A 24,731-nucleotide genomic window follows, 5' to 3' on the forward strand; every position below is an offset into this window, starting at 1 on the left:
TAAATCCATTTTGAGTTAATTTTTGTGTATGGTGTAAGATAGTGGTGTAATTTCATTCTTTTGCATGTGGCCATCCAGTTTTCCCCACACCATTTATTAAAGAGACTCTTTTTTCTCCATTGTATATATTTGGCTCCTTTGTGTGGTACATTAATTGACTATATATATATATATATATATATGGATTTGTCTTTGGACTGTCCTGTTCAGTTAATCTATGTGTTTGCATACTGTTTTAATTACTATAGCTTTTTAATAATAGTTTGAAATCAGGGATCGTGATGCCTCCAGCTTGGTCCTTTCTCAAGACTGCTATGGCTATTGAAGGTCTTTTGTAGTTCCATACAAATTTTAGGATTGTTCTATTTTTGTGAAAAATGCCATTTGAATTTTGATAGGGATTTTTTTTGAATCTGTAGATTGCTTGGAGGAGTGTGGACATTTTGACAATATTTTTCCAATCTACAAGCATGATGTATCTTTCCATTTATTTGTATTTTCACTTTTATGTGTCTTCAATTTCTTTAATCAGTGTTTTACAGTTTTCAGTGTAAGGGTCTTTCACTTCCTAAGTTAAACTTATTCCTATGTATTTTATTTTTTATGCAGCTGTAAATAAGATTTTTTTAATTTCTCTCTCTGGTAGTTTATTGTTAATGTAGAGAAACACAAAAGATTTTTGTATATTGATTTTGTATCCTGTAACTTTACTGAATTTTTTAGTTCTAACAGTTTTTCAGTGGAGTCTGTAGGGTTTTCTGTATATAAAATAATTTCATCTGCAAATAATGATAGTTTTATTTCTTCCTTCCATTGTGGATGCCTCTGACTAGGACTTCCAATACTGTGTTGAGTAAAAGTGGTGAGAATGGGCATCCTTGTCTTGTTCTTCATCTTAGAGGAAAAGCTTTCAGCTTTTCACCATAGAATATTATGTTAGCTATGGGCTTGTCATACATGACCTGTATTATGTTGAGGTATATTCCCTCTATACCCACTTTGTTGAGAGTTTTTTCCTTAAAGATTTATTTATTTTAGAGTGGGGGAGGGGCAGAGGGAGAGGGACAGAGAGTCCCAAGCAGACTCCGCACAGAGCATGATGTGGGACTTGATCTCAAGACACTGAGATCACGACCTGAGCCAAAACCAAGAGTCAGACACTTAACCAATTGTGCCACCACCCAGGTACCCCTTTGTTCAGAATTTTTAATCATAAATGTATGTTGAATTTTGTGATATACTTTTTCTGTATCTATTGAGATGAGCATATGATTTTTGTCTTTTGTTAATGTGTTTTATTACTTTGATATGTGAATGTCAAACTATCCTTGCATCCTTGGAATAAATCCCACTTAATCATGGTGTATGATTCTTTTCATGTATAGTTGAATTTGGTTTGCTATTTTTTTAAAGATTTATTTTTGAGAGAGGGGGAGAGAGAGAGCACAAGTGGAGGAGGAGCAGAGGGAGAAGCAGACTTCCTGCTGAGCAGGGAGCCCAATGTGGGACTTGATCCCAGGACCCCTGGGATCATGACCTGAGCCAAAGGCAGATGCTTAACTGAGCCACCCAGGTGCCCTGGTTTGCTATTTTTTATTAAGGATTTTCGCTCCTGTGTTCATTCTTGTCACTTATATGTAAGCATTTATCTACACATAGATAAGCCTTTTTCCTTCATTTACTCCATCTCCGATGCTCTTCCTTTAGGTGGATCTTTTTCTGACATATTATTTTCCTTCTCTCTGTAAAACTTCTCTTAATATTTCTTGCAAGGGCGGTCTACTAACAACAAATACCTTCAATTTTTGTTTGTTGTTTTATGTCATTTTTTTCTCCTTTGCTTTTGAGGAATAATTTTACAGGGTTCAGAATTGTAGGTTGGTGGCTTTTTTTTTTCCCTCAACACTAAATATTTTACTGAACTGTCTACTTCTTTGTATGATTTCTGAGGAGATATTGGATGTAATTATTACCTTTGTTTCTCTGTAGCTAATGTGTTTTTTTCCTCTGGCTTTTTTCAAGATTTTTTCTTTATCTTTGAGTTTTTTGGTTTGAATATAATTTGCCTTGATGTACTTCTGTTTGGTGTTCTCTGAGCTTCCTGGATCTGTTATTTGGTAATCGACATTAATTGGGGGAAATTCTCAGTCATAATTGTTTGTAATATTCTTTCTTTCTCTTTTCTTCTGGCATTCCTGTTTTGCATATTTTACAACTTTTGTAGTTGTCCCATAGTCCTTGGATATCCTTTAATTTTTTTTAAAAGTCTTTTTCTCTTTGCTTTTTATTTTTGGAGATTGTTGTCAAGATGTTCTCAAACTCACATTCTTTCCTCAACCATGCCCCATCTACTAATAAGCCCATCAAAGGCAATCTTTATTTCTGCTACAGTGGTTTTTAGACGTTGACCATTTCTGCTTGCTCTTTCTTAGTTTCTCCATCTTTCTGCTTACTTATATTGCTAATTTCATCTTGCATGCTGTCTACTTTATACATTGGAGGCCTTAGCATATTAATCGTAGTTGTGAAATTTCTGTTGTAATTCCAACATCACAGCCATATCTGAGCTTCCTGTCTCCTCAAACTGTATTTTTTGCATTTTCATATACTTTGTAATTTTTACTTGCTAGGTAGACTTGATGTACTAGGTAAAAGGAACTGCTGTAAATTTTGCCTTTAGTAATATGACTTAGGGTTGTGGGGGAGGGGAAGTACTCTTTAAAGCTAAGATTAGGTATCTTTTAGGGAGCCTGTGCCTCGACTGTGAGCTTCACCAATGCTTCTCAAGCTCCCTACCCTCTTAGATGGGACAGTATGTTTAGAATTGGTTGGAGTTGGGTATTTCCCTTTCCTAATGTGGGTTAGGCTCTAGTAAAGCCCTCTGCAAATTAGGCTCTGGTTAGTTTCTCCTGAGGGCAGACCTTGTTAAGAACAGAGTGCTTTGGAGTATTTCCAAATGGTTCCTTTTCTCCTCCTCCTGCCACAAGCATGAGGGGATTTTCTCCAATTTTCACTGTGAGAATCAGGTTGAGCTGTTGGTGATAAAACAAACATGTGGCGGGGCGCCTGGGTGGCTCAGTCATTAAGCATCTCCCTTAGGCTCGGGTCATGATCCCAGCGTCCTGGGATCCAGTCCCACATCGGGCTCCCTGCTCTGCAGGAAGCCTGCTTCTCCCTCTCCCACTCCCCCTGCTTGTGTTCCTGCTCTCGCTATCTCTCTCTCTCTCTGTCAAATAAATAAATAAAATCTTTAAAAAACAAAACAAAACAAACATGTGGGGCTCCTCCATGACTAGGTCTCCTGGAGATTTTAACTCCAAGAGCTGTTTGTTCTGAGCCTCCAGCAATTCAATTACAGTTGAGATTTTTCTGCCCTGGCACTGGTTCCTGCAGAGGTTTCTCTCCTATAAGGTTTGATCTTCTGTATTTACCTGCCTCTCCAGTTTTCGGGTAGCAGTTTGCTCTGTGACCTCACTTTGTTTGGGATTTAAGAAGAGTTGCTGATTTTTCAGTTTAGCTTTTTACTTGTTGCTAGGATGGATTGACTGTTTCTAACCTGCTTGCAGGTATACTTTTTAAAAGTAAGCTGTCTCTGGGCATTAGACAGGGTTTTTGTTTTGTTTTGTTTCATTTGTCATTTCTTTGTAACATGCTTAATATCCACGGGAATATTACACCTTTTATGTTGGATTATTCTGCTCACTGGAATTAGAAATTAAATATAATTGAACTATAACACCATTTTAACATCTTGAAAAACATATTTTAATATTTTAATTTAAAAACATAATTTAAGATATTTTTAACAGAAAATTTAATTTAGCTTTTTCTCTAAAAAGATAACTTTATAGTTGATTTAAAAAAGCTTTTTTTAAAGATTTTATTTATTTATTTGACAGAAAGCGAGAGAGGGAGCACAAGCAGGGGGAGTGGGAGAAGGAGAAGCAGGCCTCCCGCTGAGCAGGGAGCCTAATGCGGGGCTCGATCCCAGGACCCTGGGATCATGACCTGAGCCGAAGGCAGACACTTAACGACTGAGCCACCCAGGTGCCCCTATCGTTGATTTTAAGCATAAAAACATATTCAAAGATAAGGAATTGATATAATTTGTATGCTGTTTAAGTTAGTTTTTCAGTTTATATACTGTTTAAAGTCTTTCAGTTTTGCTTTTCTTTTTAAAGGTTGCTTTGGCTATTCTAGGTCTTATTTGAGAATTTTTCTTTTTTGACACCAGAGTGAAGTATGACTTTAAACTTACCTGATGGAAAGATAATATTCTTTCTGTACCTGCAAGGAGAACCTACTGTTTATCATATTTTCTCACATGTGTATATGAATACATGGTACTTTAGAGTCTACAAGTCATGTTTAATATTTACACACTTTTGAATGGGTTGTTAGTTGCTGAAATTTTCCACCTAGGTCTTCAGACTAAATAGGGCTCATGTGTTCCTTCCTAATTTGTTACATTTACTTTATCATTTAGTTTGTGGTGAATCCAGGTATTTCAGTGATCTCCTCTCAGTGGGTTAATTTATTTTGGAATAGTAACTAGCAATGCTTATTTCTTGAATAGTTTTTTATCCAAGCTACTTAAGACCTTACTATTCATTATAAAGGTCTATGCCAGCTAAGTGTTGAGAGTGTGGAGAAGAAAAATGACCTGTTCCTTTTTATGCAGCTTATTTCATAATAGTTTTTCTAAGTGTGATATTAAGATACTTGGGTCTCTTTCAGGGAGCTTCAGGTTATCCCTTTCAAACTATATGTGTGGAGTTAATTTTCTTAATTTTCAACCAAAATAACATATCATTTAACAGATTGAGTGCAGAAGTTATTTTGAAAACTCATATAGAATGTATGTGCCACATACAGTGCTAAAGGATTTTAAAACTCTGAAATAAACACCTCTTTTTGTGTGCACTTGAAAGAATGTATATTCTGCTATAGAAGGGAAGAATGTTGTGTAAACAGAAGTTGGTATATTTGGTTGATAGTGTTGTTCCGGTCTTCTGTAATCATACTAATTTTTTGTCTGTTTGTTTTGTTAATTCCTGAGAGTGATAGGTTGAAATTTCCAATTTATTTGTGGACTTTTTCTGTTTCTTCTTTTAGTTCTATTGTTTTTTGTTTCACGTAGTTTGATACTATCTTATTAGGTAGATAGATATTTATGATATGTTTTCTTTGTGCTTTGACTTCTTTATCATTATGTAATGTACTGCTTTATCCCTGGTAATAATGTTTTCTCTGTAATCGATTTTATCTGATATTATTAAAACCACCCCAGCTTTCTTTTGATTCGTGTTTGCATGTTATATATTTTTGTTATTTTATTTTTAACCTTTCAATGTGTTTACATTTAAAGTAGCTCTTTTTGGTAGATAACATATAGTTGGCTTTCGTTTTGCAACCAAGTTGATGGTCTGTCTCTCTTTTTTTTTTTTTTTAATTTTATTTATTTATTTGACACAGAGACACAGCGAGAGAGGGAACACAAGCAAGGGGAGTGGGAGCGGGAGAAACAGGCTTCCCGCTGAGCAGGGAGCCTGATGCGGGGCTTGATCCCAGGACCCCGGGATCATGACCTGAGCCGAAGGCAGACGTGCAAATCAACTGAGCCACCCAGGTGCCCCAAGTCTCTCTCTTAGTTAGTGTCCTTATGTCCTTTGCATTACTTGATCTGGTTGGATTAAAATCTCTCTTTTTATGAGCTGTTTTCTATTCCAACTGTTCTTTGTTTCTTTTTCATTTTTGCCTTCTTCGGGATTATTTTTAAAACATTTTATGTTTTCATGTTTTTTCATTGTTTCTACCTCTTACCAACATCTTTTTTGAGTGATGACTGAGTTTTTATAATATACATCTTTAATAAATCTGAATCTGTGTTAAAATAATAATATTCTTATTTATGTGTACTGTAAGGACCTTCCAACAGGATAGTCTCATTTTCTTACTCCATCCTTGGTGCTATTTTTGTTATATAGTTTATTTTTACATACACTGGGGACACATAGTACCTTGCTATAGTTTTTGCTGTAGGCAGTCTTTTCTCTGTTAGAAGAATTAAAAATGAGGAAAAATAAATTTTATATTTGCCTTTATTAATGCCATTTTTTTTGCTCTTCATTTTTAAAAAAATTTCCATCCCTATTTCTTTTTTTTTTTTTTTAGCTTTTTTTGTTTTTTTATTATGTTATGTTAGTCACCATACAGTACATCATTAGTTTTTGATGTGGTGATCCACGATCCATTGTTTTCATATAACACCCAGTGCTCCATGCAGTACGTGCCTTCCTTAATACCCATCACTGTGGGGCTAACCAATGCCCCCTCCCCTCTCCCCTCTAAAACCCTGTTTGTTTCTCAGAGTCCATAGTCTCTCATGGTTCATCTCTCCCTCTGAGTTCCCCCCCCCTTCATTTTTCCCATCATAATTATTTTGCCAGAAGAATTCCCTTTAATATTTCTTTTAGTACAGGTCTACTGGTAACCAGTTCTCTAGTTTTTGTCTGAAAAAAATCTTTATTTACCATTCATTTTATTAAAGATACCTTCACTGGGTATAGAATTCTTGCTTCACGGTTTTGTTTATTCAGTACTTGAAACACATCATTTTGTGTTCTGGCTTGTAAACATTCTAAGTCTTCTGTAATTCTTCTTCTTCTTCTTCTTCTTTTTTTTTTTTTTTTTTTTTTTGAATGTGTCTTATGCCCAGTGTGCTCTGGGCATTTTGAATGTGATTATGTGTGGTGTACACATGTGTATGTGGTGGTATGTGTTTTGGTTTGTATCCTTAACTGTTCCGTCATATTCTTCGATCTGTGGTTTGGAGTCTCTTGTTAACTTTGGAAAATTCTCAGTTGTCATTTTTCAGATAATTTTTTTTTTCTTCTCTTTCCAGAATTCTTACTACACATAATTTGGACTGTTTGATACTGCCCTACATCTTTTGGGTGCTCTGTTATTTTTTTCTTCACTCTTTTTTTATCTCTGCATTTCATTTTGTGTAATTTCTACAAGTTCACCCTCGGCTGTTTTGAGTGTGTTGATGAGCTTGTCAAAGGTATTCTTCTCTCTGCTTTCATGTTTTCTTTCTGCCATGTCTGTTCGGTTATTTCTTATAGCTTACATATATGCTGAGATTCTTCTTTTGTTCATTCATGTTGTCCACCTTTATGACTTCAGTCTTGAACATATTAATCATAGTTATTTTAAATTCTTTATAGTGCTGACATCTAAGCTATATCTGAGTTTGTTTCTTTTGATTGTCTTGTCTCTTGTCAGGCCTTCTTGTACAGCCATAGGATTGGCGACTGGTGTTTATCTTTTCCCTTGAAGGCTTGGAGGTTAAAAGCTTTATAGATAAGGGCAGTCTTGATTATAAAGCTGACTGCATTTGCACAAAACAGTAGAGTTAGCCTGTCCCTTCCTCCCTTAAATCCTGGTGCACTCTTCTCTTCCTTACTAATAAATGTCCTTTGTGGCATTCTTTTTTTCTTGAATAGGGCACTTTCATCTGCCTTAAACACCTGTTCTGGCAAATATCTTTTCTTCTCAATGATTTTCTTAATGGCATCTTGGAGCTCGTCTGCTGTCTCTTGGTTGGCAGAAGCTGCTTCTCCTGTTATCTTGATATTTTTTAAGCCAAACCTTTTTCTAAAATTACGAAACCATCCTTTTGCTAGCATTAAATTCTCCAGCTTTAAATCCTTCACCTTCCTTTTGTTTTAAGTTGTCATGTAATGACCTCACTTCTTCTTGATTATATTAGATAGATATGCCTTTATTACAGCATTCTTGCACCCACATAAAAGCTGCATTTTCAGTATGAGATAAAAAGGCAATTAGCAAAAAATGTAAGGTCTTTGCACCAGCTAGTGTAGATACAGTGATGGCTTCATGAATTTCCTTACACTGGATTCATTTATCTGACCTCTGAACCTATGGTATGTATTAAGTAATTCAACTTTTTCTTGTAATGTCATGACTTTTCTTTGTTCTTGGAAGCACTTCCAGCATCACTAGTTTGTATGGGTCTCATGGTGTTATTCAAGGTTTGCTATATTGTACGAAATACAATGAAAAATATGCAAGAGTTGTGAGAGTTCACTTTTTACTGCAGTATGCAACTTACTAGAGAGATGATCTGCTTACCCAGAGATACTAATGTGACATGGTATTTTAAGCGGGTACTGGCAATACTTGAGCTCACCACAATAGCAACAGGAGGTGGGTATGAAACTATTACAAAACTATTATGAAACAGTATGTACTACCATTAATTTATCATTTGATACCACATCTTTACATTTGCTTATGTGTCTCGACTATAAATGGTGTCATGTACAGTCTAGGTGTTGTATGCAAAGTATGTGATAACTTTTTATAATAAATTTACTACCATAAAATATGCAAAATTGTTTAGTATCTACATATAGTTTTGTTCATGACATAACTTTCTCTTTTTTTTGATATTTCTAGGCTATGTGGTTTGTCTGTGTTTTCAAATTGTTGCAAATCTCCAAAAAAAATTACCAGCACATTTATTGAAAAAAATCCATGCATAAGTGGGCCTACGCAGTTCAAACCTGTGTTGTTCAAGGGTCAAGTGACTTTTAAGTATGACTTTTATATTCCAGCTGAAATGAGGAAGGTGGTGTTAGCTGTAGAGTTTTAAAATCCCTAGCAGTTTACAGTAATAGAGATTTGCAGTAAATATGAAATCATTTAAGGTTGATGAGACAAATGTTTTTAAAATATCTTTTGATCAGTTAGTTCTAGATTCTTTGTTCTCTTAGCTGGTTATTTTGCACACACCTGATAATAAAAGAAAACACAAATAAGGTGAGTAGCATTGTTCCTTAAATGGCAAAAACAGGTAGGTAAGAAACATTTATATATGGTACAGTTAAGAGTAGCTTAGATACAGAACAGAGCAGAATGATACATGTGCATATATTTACTTATGTATATATAAGTAAATATATGTAATGTATCTGTAACATACATAATTTATATTAAAATAAGTAAAACCCCTTTAATAAGGAATTCAAGGTGAATTGATATTGGTGATAAAGTTTTTAGTTTACTCAATAAGAGTTATTTGTTTTCAGTAATAGTCCATGAGATAACATTATTTTTCTCTATGGCATTTTACTATATGGAAGAAGTACATACTTACTAGCTTGCAATATAAAATTAAGATAGTTGATTTAGAATTTAAGTATATGTGAACATTTAAGGCAATAGTTGAGGAGATAAAAGGATATTTCAAAGTAGATTAAGTAATTAGGAAACTTGTGTGGAAATAATAGGACTGTAGATATTAAGTTGTTTAAATGGTTGACTCCTGGCTGATTTTAGCTGTTTATGCTTTCTAAATTGAAGGCAATTCAGTGGTGAGATTTTAGTTGTTAGGTAAATTTTTGCTTAATCAAGTAAAAGTTTTAGTAAATTTCAATCCTTATTTTCTGATAAGCTACAAAATAGTATTTTTTCAGTCGTAACCTCCTCAACTCTTCTTAAAAGGGAGTATTTTTAAAGAACTAAATTATTACGAATAGAAAGAAAATTTATAATCTCCCCGTATATAGAAAACACTACATTGAGCATTTGAAGTTAATTTAGAGAGTGGTATCCTATTGATAGATAATTGGCTTTCTTGGGCAAAATGGAATTGAAATAATAGCCTAGGGATAGATTTATCCCATGGTTAAAAACATTAGCTTCACAGATACACAGACGAGTCTCAGCATTTCTCTTACCAGCTCTGCATTTGGATCACTTAACTTCTCTAAATCTGTTTATTCATCAGTAAAATGGAGTCAGTATTATTGCCTACCTCACAGTGGGATTTTAAACATTAAATGGATAATGCATGTGTTTGCCTTGGTCACTGACACATAATGTTCAATAAATGTTAGCTATTATTACAAAATACAGAGTCAGGTGTAGAGGATAGAGTGTTAGGTGTAGAGGATATAGACGTTGAACCCAGGTCTAGGTTTAAAATTTCATTACATGTGAACCTTTTATTATGCATGTCTGCTTTAAGCATAGCATGGACGGGAGGAAGACAAAGTCTAAAGGCCTATGCTTTTTCATTTAGACTAATCTAGTGAGTGGTTTTTTAATGGTTTTTATGTCACAGACTCCATTACGAATCTAAAATTTTTGAGTCCTCTTTTTAAGAAAAATACACACATGCAAAATTTTATGCACAATCTGGGTGGGTTTGTGCTGTTTCTTTTTAAAGCTATCTGTGGAACACCTGATCTTGGAGAAAGAATTGATTTCAGCACAAAATTATTAGAAGGAAGATGGGGTTGCATCCCAAAGTAACTAAGACAAGGAAAGTAGCTGTACTTTGTAGGTTCCTTTTTATTGTAATGTCTTTACATCAGTAATAATTTTATGTATTACTTTCTTCTCTTAGTAGTAGTGAAGTTACCAGCCATGTCCCAGAAATGCTCAGGATCTTGTCAGAGGCCAAATATCACTTGTGTAAGCAGAGTAGTCTGAACAAAACCGTTTTAGTGTAGTATTGTACTAGTGCAGTAGAGGTACCAACAAGTAACATTTATTGATTACTATGGGCCTATACATTCCCTGCTAAGCCCTTTATATCTGTTTCATTCATATAAAAGTAGATTCCACTGTTATTCCCATTTTGTAAATAGAAAATCTCAGATTTAGGCTTAGATTTTGCTTGAAGTTACACAACTTTTAATGGGAGACTTCTGGATTCAAACCCAAGTCTGTCTATAAAGGTACATGCTCTTAACTACTATGCCAAGTTACTGAACGTAAAATGTTTAGTATTTTAGTTAAGTTGTGCTGCGCTCCCGTATCATGGGAGCTCCCTTATACATTTTACAAATGTAAAATTTTTGTTAACTCTTTTGAAATGATGAGATACCTTTTCTTCTCTGCTTCCCCAAACTGTAGTTGTAATTAATATCTCTGATCCTGATAGGTAATGTGAAATATACTTTTAAGATCATATAAATCTATTTTCTGAGAACTTTTGAAAATTTAGGGGAGAATTTTTTTATTTTAAGGTGTTGTAACAGGGCACCTGGGTGGCCCAGTTGGTTAAGCATCTGACTTCTGATTTTGGCTCAGGTCATGATCTCAGGGTTGTGAAATTGAGCCCTATGTGGGGCTCTGCACTGGGTGTGGAGCCTGCTTAAGATTCTCTTTTTCTGGGGCCCCTGGGTGGCTCAGTTGGTTGAGTGTCTGGCTCTTGATTTTGGCTCAGGTTGTGATCTGGGCTGTGGGATTGAGCCTGGTGGTTGGGCTCTACCTTCATTGGGGAGTCTGCTTGGGATTCTCTTCTCTCCCTCTGCCCATCCCCTGCTCGCGTGCTCTCTCTCTCTGAAATAAATAAATCTTAAAAAAAAAAAGGTAGGTTGTAACTTGGCAGTATATTATTTGAAGACATTAAGCCAAATCCAACTGGCTTATTTGAGATGCAGTTTTCTAGTAGACTTTGATCTGGAAGAGCTAGGATGACAAGTAGTAGAAAGCTTTTATTACTTATTGATTGATTCTGACAAAATAGATTACATAGGTGGGTTTATTATGAAAATATATTCACAATACCATAAATACTTGATTGTAAACTGAGGCAGATTACAATTTAAAACTGCTTAGCTTAAATCAGTTGATAGCAGTTTTTTCAAGTATATTTGTACTTTTTCTTCTTTGGCTTAAAATAGCTATATACAAGCTGGATTATTTTAAAGTTTTTTTCCTAATCTTTTCCTATATACAAGACTTACCCCTTTTGGTTCTGGATGCCAACAGAAGTCCTTCTACACTCCTGATGATGGTTTTTCTCCTGGACTCCTCATTTTGGCTCTATCCCTTTACAGCCCTCCACCAGTTTTCTGGCAGCCTTACCTGGCTTTTCCGTCAAACATCTCAAATGAACTTGATATTCATGTGATGTTGTATTGGTCAAATTTGTTAATTTACACTTTACAGAGTTTTCCTCTCTTCAGTATATGGGAAGTTATTTATACTTAATACACTTCTTAATACTGTGATTAGCTCAGTTTTTGCATATAAATTTTTAATAATTTTTAGGCTTTTGGCAGGGAATGTAACCCCATATTGTAAAATTGTTTCCACACGATAGATCCATATTTTTATGTCACTTTGATATAAAGAGCTATATTTTCAGTGACTGCTTGTTTAGTTAAAAATGAGGCAACCTGGGGTACCTGGGTGGCTCAGTGGGTTGAGTATCTGCCTCTTGATTTCGGCTCAGGTTGTGATCTCAGGGTTGTGGGATCGAGCCTCACATTACATCGGGCTCTGTGCTCAGTGGCGAGTCTGCTTGGGATTCTCTCTCTCTCCCTCTCCCTCTGCCCCTTCCCCTACTCTCACTTTCACTTGCTTTACCTCTCTCTCTCTCTTAAATAAATAAATCTTTTTTAAAAATGAGGCAACCTTTTTAAAATTTGAATTTGACTAATTTTGCATTTTTAATAATTTGAATAGATTATATAGAAGAAGATTTGTATACTCTTGGAGGTAAGAGTTCAGGTAGTTGACTAATTATATGGAGTTTACATCTCAGAGAAATTTGAAGTGTTTTAAAATTATCATTTATATTTACATGGTAGGTGTACAGTGAAATGAATTTTACTGTCTCCTTGTCCACAAACAGAAAAATTGGTTAATCACATAAAGCAAACAAGATATACTGAGAAAGGTTTCTAGCCTGTTCAAAAAAATAAAAGTAGACCAAACGGGTTTCAAAGACTTTGGGGTTTCTATTTGATCAGTTTAGTAAACTAGCTTTACATTTATATGTGCTAACTGTATGTATAAAAGAGGAAGGTGAACCAGTTTTAACATTCTTCAATTTGTATCTGAAAGCAATATTTTAGAAATATTTGCTTTTTAGTAGGACTTCCTTAGCAGGACTTGAAAACATATTCTGTATTTTCTAATAGATTTCTTAACTAGAGGCTGTTATTAGGCAGTTGCCGCTTCTACAATATTATCTGTGAGTTTGGAACAAAGAAAGATCCTTCTTCGGGAACTAAAATAGCTTTTGTGAAGCCTTTAGACATTATGTAGGAAGCTCTTATTCAGAGTATATATTCCCTTTATAATTTTAACCATTTTGATAATGTGGTTTCTTGGTAAACAGGTAATGAAGTAAAAACTCAAACAAGAAAAAGAGAATTATAAGTTAGGATCTTTTTCTACTAAAGGGATAGGGAAATAGAAGTATATTTTAGCAGTACCTATTTGAAAAGAGTAAAAAAATTGATTTATTAAATGTGGTATTTGTTTACCAAGTATTAGCCTGGAGAAATGAAGCGTACATGGGATTTCTATTTGTTATTAATAAAAATAGCATTTTATATTGTGAACTTTTTGTTGCTTGTTTGTTTTTTGTTGGTTAAGTTTTCTAAGTTTTATGGTCAGTAAGTAATACCAACTTTGGTGTAATATATTACTAATAAATTACTGTGAAAGGTGGAACCATTTGATTTAAATCTAATAACAAAAAACATTATTCGTGAACTATTAAAATCTGCTTTTTTGCACTTTGGAGAAATGGCTGATTCTAAAGCAAGGAAAATACAAAATAAGCAGAGATCAAGTACTTAAGCAAATAGAATCTAAAAGGCTAAAGCTAGAATAGTTTTAGCACAAAATAATGATAGTGTTTAATTTTAACCTAAAAAATAAAGTAAATATCCATGAGTCCATACTGATAGGAAAAAATGATGAATATAAACAGGTGGAGCTGAAAGAACAAATCTTACATACAGAATTCCAAATAATAATTGTGAATTCTACTCTTTCTAAGGGGTAGAGCTTAACTGTCCTCTATTTTAGTGTGGAGTAGACTTAGTGATTCATCTTAAAAGCTGAGTGCATGTTTGCCAGGCAGGAAAGAGGACTGTATTGGGCATTTTAGACACAGTGTAAATAAAAGCATTGAAATAGCAAGACATGTTCTTCAGTTTCTATTATGAAGACACACACACACACACACACACACACACACACACACACACTGGGTTATATTATTTGAACTTCATCCTGTTCTTGGTGGGTCATACATTAGAAGATACAAGCATCAACTAAGGAACCTTCCTGTAAAGACAGTTTTACAATATGACATGGAGGTGGATCTTGAAATAAGAGACTGAGAGGCAGTCTAGATTTGAGAAGAAACAGAAATAGAAGTGAGTAATATTATAGAAGCCAAGGTCAAAGAGTGTTTAAGAGGATCTTTAGTGTCAAGTTCCATTAAAAAAAATAAAGAGACTTGAGGAATTTGGTTTGGAAATTCATAGATTGCCCGTGATTTTGAAGTACCTCTGGAGGAATAGGTGAGGAAAGGCCAAGTTACAGGGGGTTGAGAAGTGAATAAGAAGAGGGAAGTAGAGGAAATCAAGACTTACTGAAGGGAAAGCGGGAGATCAAGTAGGTGGAAGTTTAGCAGGGGAGATAGGGTTAAAAGAGGGTTAGTTGAAGATGAGAACTATGTGTTTATACACTGGGAAAGATTCTCGTCGAAGAGCTGAAGACACAAGCTAGGAGAGAAGATAAATGACTACTGAAGTAGAGTGCTCCAGAGGAACTAGAATGATGGACTAAAGATTTTTATGCAGGTGTTAATTTTGAAATGAGTGATACTTCCTCCTCACACATAAGCAATAAGGAGGGTTGGTGGTATATATAAACTTGGAAATCATTATATGGAGAAGAAAGTTGAGGTTTATTTCTATGCCTTCTGTTTTCGTCTCTGGTGAAGAAAACAGTTTTATGCGGAGACTGAGGAAGTTGAAATGTTAAGGGCCTTGAAAAATGTGTGTTGGGGTTGGAATGGTCACTGTGATGAAAAGAAAATGGAGTAAATTTGGGATGGTTGAAAATCTTGCCAAACAAATCAAATCCAATAATATGTTAAAAGGATACCATGTCATAATCAAGTGGGTAGAACTTTTTCAGGAATTCAAGGCTGGTTTAACATTTAAAATTAACTAGCATAATTAACCATATTATAAATTAAAATAGAAAACCCATATGAGTATCTTGATGTAGAAGCATTTGACAAAGTACAATACTCAATCACTCATGATGAAAATCCTCAGTAACTTAGAAAAAGAACTTTAGCAGGGCACCTGGGTGGCGCAGTTGGTTAAGTGTCTGACTCTTGTTTTTGGCTGAGGTTGTGATCTCAGGGTTGTGGGATTGAGCTCCGTATCGGACTCTGCACTCAGGGTAGAGTCTGCTTGAGAATCTCTCCCTCTCCTTCTGCTCCCCCCCCGCGCCATGTCTGCTCTCTCTCCCTTTCTCTAAAATAAATAAATAAATCTTAAAAAAAAAAAAAAAAGAACTTTCTCCACTTAGTCAAGAGCATCTATAAAAAACTGTAACAACTAACACCATACTTAATGGTGAAAGACTAAATCTTTCTACCAAGATCAGGAACCAAGATAAAGATGTTCGTTCTCAACACTTCCATAAAACACTGTAATGGAACTTCTGTCCAATATAAACAGGCAAGAAAAAGAAAGAAAAGCATCCAGATTAGAAAAAGAAGTAAAACTGTCTTTATTTGCAGATCATTTGGTCATTTGTGTAGAAAATATAAATGGAGACATATACTTTGTTAATAGTTGGGAAGACTTGATGTTACTGTGGTGTGAATTCTCTCAAAATGGATCTGTAAATCCAATGCAATTTCAATAAAAATCCCAGCGTGATGTTTTATAGAATTAAACAAGGTGATTCTAAAAGGCATATAGAAATATAAAAGCCTAGAATAACCAAAACAACTTTGAAAAAGGACAAGAAATTTGGAGAGCTAACATTACTTAATTTGAAGACTTAATAGAAAACCTTGAAGGACACTCTGCAAAGAATGAAAAGATAAACCAGAGACTGAGAGAACAATCCTGCCAAACATGTATCTGATAAAGGACTAGTACATGCAAATGCACAAAACCTACTAGTAAGAGGAAAAAAACAGTTAAAACCTTGGGGAAAGATTTTAACAGTTCACCACAGAAGATAGATGGATGGCAAAAGGCAATGAAAAAGTGCTTAACATTAGCTATTAGGAAAATGCAAATTCAAACCAAAAGAGATAGTTATTATATACCTACTAGAATGGCTAAAATTTAAAGGATTGACCATACTCAAGTGTTGGTGATATGTGGAGGAACTGGCATACTCCTACAGTGCCACTGGGACCATAAAACAGAGTAAGTCCTTTGGAAAACAGTTTGGCAGTTTCTTAAAAAGTTAAACATACACCTATCATGTGATCTAGCCATTCTACTTTTAGGTAGTTACCCAAGAGAAAAGGAAATTTATGTTCATGTGAAGACTTATACATGGATGTTAATAATTAGCACCTTTATTTGTAATAGTAAAAAACTAGAAACTACCTAAAAGTCTATCAGTAGATGAGTGAGTTGACAAACGTGGTATATCTGTACAGTGAACTACTACTCAGTGAAAAGGAATGAACTCTTGATACGTGCAACAAAATGAGTGAATCTCAAAATAATTGTGCTGAGTGAAAGAAAGCAAAGTATATGTTGTATGATCTCATTTATTTAAAATTCTAAAATATGAAAACTGTAGTGACAGAAAGCAGTGGGTGCGATGAAGAGGGAGGGATTATCAAGGTTCACAAGGAGACTTTTGGGAAATGCTTACTATTTTGATTGAAATAGATGCATGGGTATATACATGTCAGACCTTATCAAATTTGTATTTAAAATAGTTGCAGTTTATTGTATGTTAATTAAATTCCACGAAACTCTTTAATAATTTAAAAGGGAACAAAAACTTTTTTGCCAAGATGTTTGTGATACAGTTGAAAAGTGAAAGGACAAAAAATGAGTTAAAATGTCATTGAGTATCTGGAAAAAGGGTTCACATACATTGTCTTGGTAGCCTTAAGTAGTTGCCAGTGGTATTTTTATTTCTCAGTGTTTGAATGTCTTTCTTCATGTGAATTGTGAATATAAAGGTATTGAGAAAAATGACACTTTACTCTTCTTTCTCCCCCCCCTTTTTTTTAAAGGAGTGACAGTTCATTCAGATTCTTTGTATTCTTCTTCGTCTATATTTGTCAGTTTGCTGTTCATGTACTCCAAGCTGCAGGATTTCATAATTGGGGCAACTGGTAAGTCATTTACTTTAATTACTCCAGTTTTAATCTGTTTATCTAGTATCTCTACATAATTTTGGCTTCCTAAAAATAGTTAACATAGAAAAGCCAGATTAGCAAAAGTAAACAAATGTAAAAATAGTAAAAAATGCAATTTAAAAAATGTCAAAGGCATATAACCTTTGGGCAAACGATTCTACTGAAAATTATCTTGCTATTTTTTAAAAACAGCATATTATATCTAGTTTAAAAATGTGTATATAACGGGCACCAAGAGGAAGAGTAAAAAGGATACTGAGGAGGGGTCAAATACCTGGGCCAAAGATTATGGAAGGGAGAGAAAAGAACTTCTAGGACTTTAAGGAAAAGGGTATCTATTATGTGTAAAGCACTATTTTAGGTAGAGAGACATATATTTCCATACACACACAAATACACACATATGCACATGGACACTTATCTTTGAAAAATGGGATCACTGCAATGCTCACTCTGTGGGAGACCCTCAGAAACTGAAACTAAATTATTTAGACTCAGGCTAGGAGAAAATGGCAGATGGGTATGGCTCTTCATACACTTTGGAGCAAACATTCCTTGAATGAAATGGTGGGTGGAAGAGTACACATCTCTAAAATTATCCCTCCCTCTCTTCTATTATAATTGAGTTGCATACTGTTGAATTCTTATAAGCAAAAGTATGTACAAGGCAACTTTGCTGCAGTGTTTACAAAAACTAAGGCTGTAACTAGAGTATATTGAGGACTTAAATTTAGTGTGCTCATTCTGAATCAGAGTGGAGACTGGCAGTCAGACAACTATAGGTAGCTTTGTGGATCCCTTAATGGTCATGCATACATGCAGAGAATTTATATGGATACTTTAAATCAGTTCTTAAAAAAACCATACATTATCATTTCAAATAGTGTATTTAGTCTTTGGCATATGAGGGAAAGGAAATGTTTTAAATGTTTAATTTAAAAATATACTGCTTATGTTAACAGCACAAGTTTTTTTTATTCTTATGAAATTGAAGTAATTTCTTTTGCTTTTTAGCACAAATTTAGAAAAAAAGTGTTAAAATTGAGCATAACATTGTGTAGTGGCCACATAGGACAGTAGACTGCTAGTGAGGGGGCGTATAGGATGATGTGTTTTAAGATATCTAGACCTCATGTGATTCAGCAGATTTTTAAAAAATTAAAAATTTTTATTTATTTTGAGATAATTGCAGATTCACATAGTTATAAGAAATAATACTGTTTACCCAGTTTTTTCCGTTGGTAACATCTTGCAAAAACATGGTGTCATGTCAAAACCAAGATTTTGACATTGATAGAGTAAAGATAAAGAACATTTCCATCACCAGAGGATCTCCCATGTTGCCCTTTTAGAGCACATTCACTTCCCTTCTGCCCTCATTTCCTTCTTAACCCCAGCAGTCACTAATCTGTTCATCATTTCTATTATATTGTTATTTCAAGAATGTTATATATGTGGTATCATAGGGTATGTAACTTTTGTCTTTCTGTGCTTGGCATAGTTCTCCGGAGATTCTTCTAGGTCGTTGGGTGTATCAGTAGTTTGTTCGTTTTTATTCCTGAGTAAAACCGTGGATGTACTACAGTTTAATCATTCACCAGTTGAAGGACTCTGGACTGTTCCTAGTTTTAGGCTTAGCCTCTGTAAACATTCGTGAACATCCATTTTCACTTCTTTGTGATAAATACCAAAGAGTATAATTGTTGGTTCATATGGAAATTGCATGTTTAGTCATTTTTAAGAAACTAACAGACTGTTTTTCAGAATGGCTCTGCCGGGTTGCATTCCACCAACAATGTATGAGTAACTCAGCCTCCACGTCCTGACCAGCATTGGTGTTGTCACTTTTTAAAGTTTTAGCTATTCTGATAGATGTATAGTGATAGCTCACCGAGGTTTTAAGTTGTATTTCTCCAGTGACTCAAGATGTTGAACATCTTTTCATGTGATTATTTGCTTCTTTATAGTCTCTTGAAACATCTTTTCATGTCTTTTGCCCATTTTGTTTTTTTTAAATTTTTTTAAATTTTATTTTGTTACGTTAATCACCATACATTACATCATTAGTTGTTGCTGTAGTGTTCCATGATTCATTGTTTGCGTATAACACCCAGTACTCCATTCAATACCCTCTTTAATACCCATCACCAGGGGTGCCTGGGTGGCTCAGTCGTTAAGTGTCTGCCTTCAGCTCAGGTCATGATCCCAGGATCCTGGGATCAAGCCCCGCATAGGCCTCCCTGCTCAGTGGAAAGCCTGCTTCTCCCTCTCTCACTACCCCTGCTTGTGTTCCCTCTCTTGCTGTGTGTCTCTCTGTCAAATAAATAAATAAATAAGTAAAATGTTAAAAAAAAAAAAAATACCCATCACCAGGCTAATCCATCCCTCACCCCCTACCCTCTAGAACTCTGTTTGTTTCTTGGAGTCCATAGTCTCTCATGGTTCGTCTCCCCCTCTGACTCCCCCCCCGCTTCATTTTTCCCTTCCTACTATCTCTCTCTCTCTCTCTCTCTCTTTTTTTTAACATATAATGTATTATTTGTTTCAGAGGTACAGGTCCATGATTCATTAGTCTTACACAATTCACAACACTCACCATAGCACATACCCTCCCCAGTGTCTGTCACCCAGCCACCCCATCCCTCCCACCCCCCACCACTCCAGCAACCCTGAGTTTGTTTCCTGAGATTAAGAATTCCTCATATCAGTGAGATCATATGATACATGTCTTTCTCTGATTGACTTATTTCGCTCAGCACAATACCCTCTACTTCCATCCACGTTGTTGCAAATGGCAAGATTTTGTGGGTTTTTTTTTTTTTTTGGATGGCTGCATAATGTTCCATTGTATATATACACTACATCTTCTTCATCCATTCATCTGTCGATGGACATCTTGGCTCTTTCCATAGTTTGGCTATTGTGGACATTGCTGCTATAAACATTGGGGTGCACGTACCCCTTCAAGATCCCTACATTTGTATCTTTGGGGTAAATACCCAGTAGTGCAGTTGCTGGGTCGTCATATGGTAGCTCTATTATCAACTTTTTGAAGAACTTCCATACTCTTTTCCAGAGTGGCTGCACCAGCTTGCATTCCCACCAACAGTGTAGGAGGGTCCCCCTTTCTCTGCATCCTCGCCAACATCTGTCGTTTCCTGACTTGTTAATTTTAGCTGACTGGTGTGAGGTGGTATCTCATTGAGGTTTTGATTTGGATTTCCCTGATGCCGAGCGATGTTGAGCACTTTTTCATGTGTCTGTTGGCCATTTGGATGTCTTCTTTGGAAAAATGTCTGTTCATGTCTTCTGCCCATTTCTTGATTGGATTCTTTGTTCTTTGGGTGTTGAGTTTGATAAGTTCTTTATAGATTTTGGATACTAGCCCTTTATCTGATATGTCATTTGCAAATATCTTCTCCTATTCTGTCAGTTGTCTTTTGGTTTTGTTGACTGTTTCCCTTGCTTTGCAAAAGCTTTTTATCTTGATGAAGTCCCAATAGTTCATTTTTGCTCTTGCTTCCCTTGCCTTTGGCGATGTTTCTAGGAAGAAGTTGCCACAGCTGAGGTCAAAGAGGTTGCTACCTGTGTTCTCCTCTAGGATTTTGATGGACTCCTGTCTCACATTTAGGTCTTTAATCCATTTTGAGTCTATTTTTGTGTGTGATGTAAGGAAATGGCCCAGTTTCATTCTTTTGCATGTGGCTGTCCAATTTTCCCAACACCATTTGTTGAAGAGACTTTTTTCCATTGGACATTGTTTCCTGCTTTGTCGAAGATTAGTTGACCATAGAGTTGAGGGTCCATTTCTGGGCTCTCTGTTCTGTTCCATTGATCTATGTGTCTGTTTTTGTGCCAGTACCATTACTGTCTTGATGATGACAGCTTTGTGATAGAGCTGGAAGTCCGGAATTGTGATGCCACCAGCTTTGCTATTCTTTTCCAACATTCCTCTGGCTATTCGGGGTCTTTTCTGGTTCCATACAAATTTTAGGATTATTTGTTCCATTTCTTTGAAAAAAGTGAATGGTATTTTGATAGGGATTGCATTAAATGTGTAGATTGCTCTAGGTAGCATTGACATCTTCACAATGTTTGTTCTTCCAATCCATGAGCATGGAATGTTTTTCCATTTCTTTGTGTCTTCCTCAGTTTCTTTCATGAGTGTTTTATAGTTTTCTGAGTACAGATTCTTTGCCTCTTTGGTTAGATTTATTTCTAGGTATCTTATGGTTTTGGGTGCAATTGTAAATGGGATCGACTCCTTAATTTCTCTTCTTCTGTCTTGTTGGTGTATAGGAATGAAACTGATTTCTGTGCATTGATTTTATATCCTGCCACTTTACTGAATTCCTGTATGAGTTCTAGCAGTTTCGGTGTGGAGTCTGTTGGGTTTTCCACATAAAGTATCATATCATCTGCAAAAAGAGTTTCACTTCTTCTTTGCCATTTCGGATGCCTTTTATTTCTTTTTGTTCTCTGATTGCTGAGGCTTGGACTTCTACTACCGTGTTGAATAGCAGTGGTGATAGTGGACATCCCTGCCTTGTTCCTGACCTTAGGGGAAAAGCTCTCAGTTTTTCCCCATGGAGAATGATATTTGCTGTGGGTTTTTCATAGATAGCTTTTATGATATTGAGGTATGTACACTCTATCCCTACACTGTGAAGAGTTTTTTTAATCAAGAAAGAATGCTGTACTTTGTCATATGCTTTTTCTGCATCTATTGAGAGGATCATATGGTTCTTGTTCTTTTATTAATGTATTATATCCCATTGATTGATTTGTGGATGTTGAACCAACCTTGCAGCCCATGAATACGTCCCACTTGGTTGTGGTGAATAATCCTTTTGATGTACTGTTGGATTCTATTGGCTAGTATTTTGGTGAGAATTTTGGCATCTTATTCATCAGGGATATTGGTCTGTAGTTCTTTTTGATAGGGTCTTTGGTTTGGGGATCAAGGTAATGCTGCCTCATAAAATGAGTTTGGAAGTTTTCCTTCCATTTCTATTTTTTGGAACAGTTTCAGGAGAATAGGTATTAATTCTTCTTGAAATGTTTGGTAGAATTCCCCTGGGAAGCCATCTAGCCCTGGGCTTTTGTTTGTTGGGATATTTTTGATGACTACTTCAATTTCCTTAGTGGTTATAGGTCTGTTCAGGTTTTCTATTTCTTCCTGGTTCAGTTTCGGTAGTTGATACATCTCTAGGAATGCATCTATTTCTTCCAGATTATCTAATTTGCTGGCATAGAGTTGCTCATAATATGTTCTTATAATTGTTTGTATTTCTTTGGTGTTGGTTGTGATCTCTCCTCTTTCATTCATGGTTTTATTTATTTGGGTCCTTTCTCTTCTTTTTGATAAGTCTGGCCAGGGGTTCATCAATCTTATTCTTTCAGAGAAGCAGCTCCTAGTTTTGTTGATCTGTTCTACTGTTCTTTTGGTTTCTGTTTCATTGATTTCTGCTCTGATCTTTATTATTTCTCTTCTGCTGGGTTTAGGCTTTATTTGCTGTTCTTTCTCAAGCTCCTATAGGTGTAGGGTTAGGTTGTGTATTTGAAACCTTTCTTGTTTCTTGAGAAAGGTTTGTATTGCTATATAGTTTCCTCTTAGGACCACCTTTGCTGCATCCCAAAGATTTTGAGCAGTTGTGTTTTCATTTTCATTGGTTTCCATGAATTTTTTTAATTCTTCTTTAATTTCCTGGTTGACCCATTCATTCTTTAGTAGGATGCTCTTTAGCCTCCATGTATTTGAGTTCTTTCTGACTTTCCTCTTGTGATTGAGTTCTAGTTTCAAAGCATTTGTGGTCTGAAAATATGCAGGGAATGATCCCAATCTTTTGGTACCAGTTGAGACCTGATTTGTGAGCTAGGATGTGATCTGTTCTAGAGAATGTTCCGTGGGCATTAGAGAAGAATGTGTATTCTGTTGCTTTGGGATGGAATGTTCTGAATATGTCTGTGAAGTCCATTTGGTCCAGGGTGTCATTTAAAGTCTTTATTTCTGGGGCGCCTGGGTGGCTTAGTCATTAAGCGTCTGCCTTCGACTCAGGTCATGATCCCAGGGTCCTGGGATCGAGCCCCACATCGGGCTCCCTGCTCAGTGGAGAGCCTGCTTCTCCCTCTCCCTCAGCCAGCCTCTCTGCCTACTTGTGCTCTCTCTCCCTCTCTCTGTCAAATAAATAAATAAAATCTTTAAAAAAAAAAAGTCTTTATTTCTTTGTTGATCGTTTGCTTAGATGATCTGTCCATTTCAGTGAGATGGGTGTTAAAGTCCCCTACTATTACTGTATTGTTGTCGATGTCTTTCTTTGATTTTGTTATTAACTGGCTTATATAATTGGCTGCTGCCATATTAGGGGCATAGATGTTTATAATTGTTAGATCTTCTTGTTGGGTAGACCCTTTAAGTAGGATATAGTGTCCTTCCTCGTCTCTTATTACAGACTTTGGTTTAAAATCTAATTTGTCTGATAAAGCATTGCCACGCCAGCTTTCTTTTGGTGTCCATCAGCATGGTAAATGGTTTTCCACCCCCTCACTTTCAATCGAGGTGTCTTTGGGTCTAAAATGAGTCTCTTGCAGACAGCATATCAATGGGTCTTGTTTTCTTTATCCAATCTGATACCTGTGTCTTTTGATTGGGACATTTAGCCCATTTACAAAGATATGAATTTAGTGCCATTGTATTGCCTGTAAGGTGACTTTTACTGTATACTGTCTCTATTCCTTTCTGGTCTATGTTACTTTTAGGCTGTCTCTTTGCTTAGAGTACCCCTTTCAATATTTCTTGTAGGGCTAGTTTCGTGTTTGCAAATTCTTTTAGTTCTTGTTTGTCCTGGAAGCTGTTTATCTCTCCTTCAATTTTCAATGACAGCCTAGCTGGATATAGTATTCTTGGCTGCATATTTTTCTTGTTTAGTCCTCTAAATATATCATGCCAGTCCTTTCTAGCCTGCCAAGTCTCTGTGGATAGGTCTGTTGCCAGTCTAATGTTTCTAACATTGTAGGTTACAGACCTCTTGTCCTGAGCTGCTTTCAGGATTTTCTCTTTGTCTCTGAGACTTGTAAGTTTTACCATTAGATGTCGGGGTGTTGACCTATTTTTATTGATTTTGAGGGGCATTCTCTGTGCCTCCTGGATTTTGATGCCTGTTTCCTTCCCCAAATTAGGGAAGTTCTCTGCTATAATTTGCTCCAGTATACTTTCTGCTCCTCTCTCTTCTTCTTCTGGGATCCCAATTGTTCTAATATTGTTTCGTTTTATGGTATCACTTACTTCTCAAATTCTGCCCTCGTGATCCAGTGGTTGTTTATCTCTCTTTTTCTCAGCTGCTTTATTCTCCATCATTTGGTCTTCTGTATCACTAATTCTCTCTTCTGCCTCATTTATCCTAGCAGTTAGAGCCTCCATTTTTTATTACACCTCATTAATAGCCTTTTTGATTTCAACTTGGTTAGATTTTCGTGCTTTTATTTCTCCAGAAAGGGTTTCTCTAGTATCTTCCATCCTTTCTTCAAG

The 24,731-nt window shown here is 35.7% G+C and overlaps 1 protein-coding gene across 2 annotated transcripts in view; it reads left to right on the plus strand.

Annotated features, from left to right (window-relative positions):
- SCAMP1 (secretory carrier membrane protein 1) overlaps positions 1–24,731 on the plus strand; it is a 114,482-nt gene that overhangs the window by 69,317 nt on the left and 20,434 nt on the right. For both annotated transcript variants that reach the window (XM_027606066.2, XM_027606067.1), the window contains exon 7: positions 17,078–17,179. In XM_027606066.2, the coding sequence (XP_027461867.1) occupies positions 17,078–17,179 (102 nt within the window). The remainder of the gene's footprint in view (positions 1–17,077; positions 17,180–24,731) is intronic.

This window comes from Zalophus californianus, chromosome 5 (genome assembly GCF_009762305.2).
Source record: "Zalophus californianus isolate mZalCal1 chromosome 5, mZalCal1.pri.v2, whole genome shotgun sequence".
NCBI lineage: Eukaryota > Metazoa > Chordata > Mammalia > Carnivora > Otariidae > Zalophus > Zalophus californianus.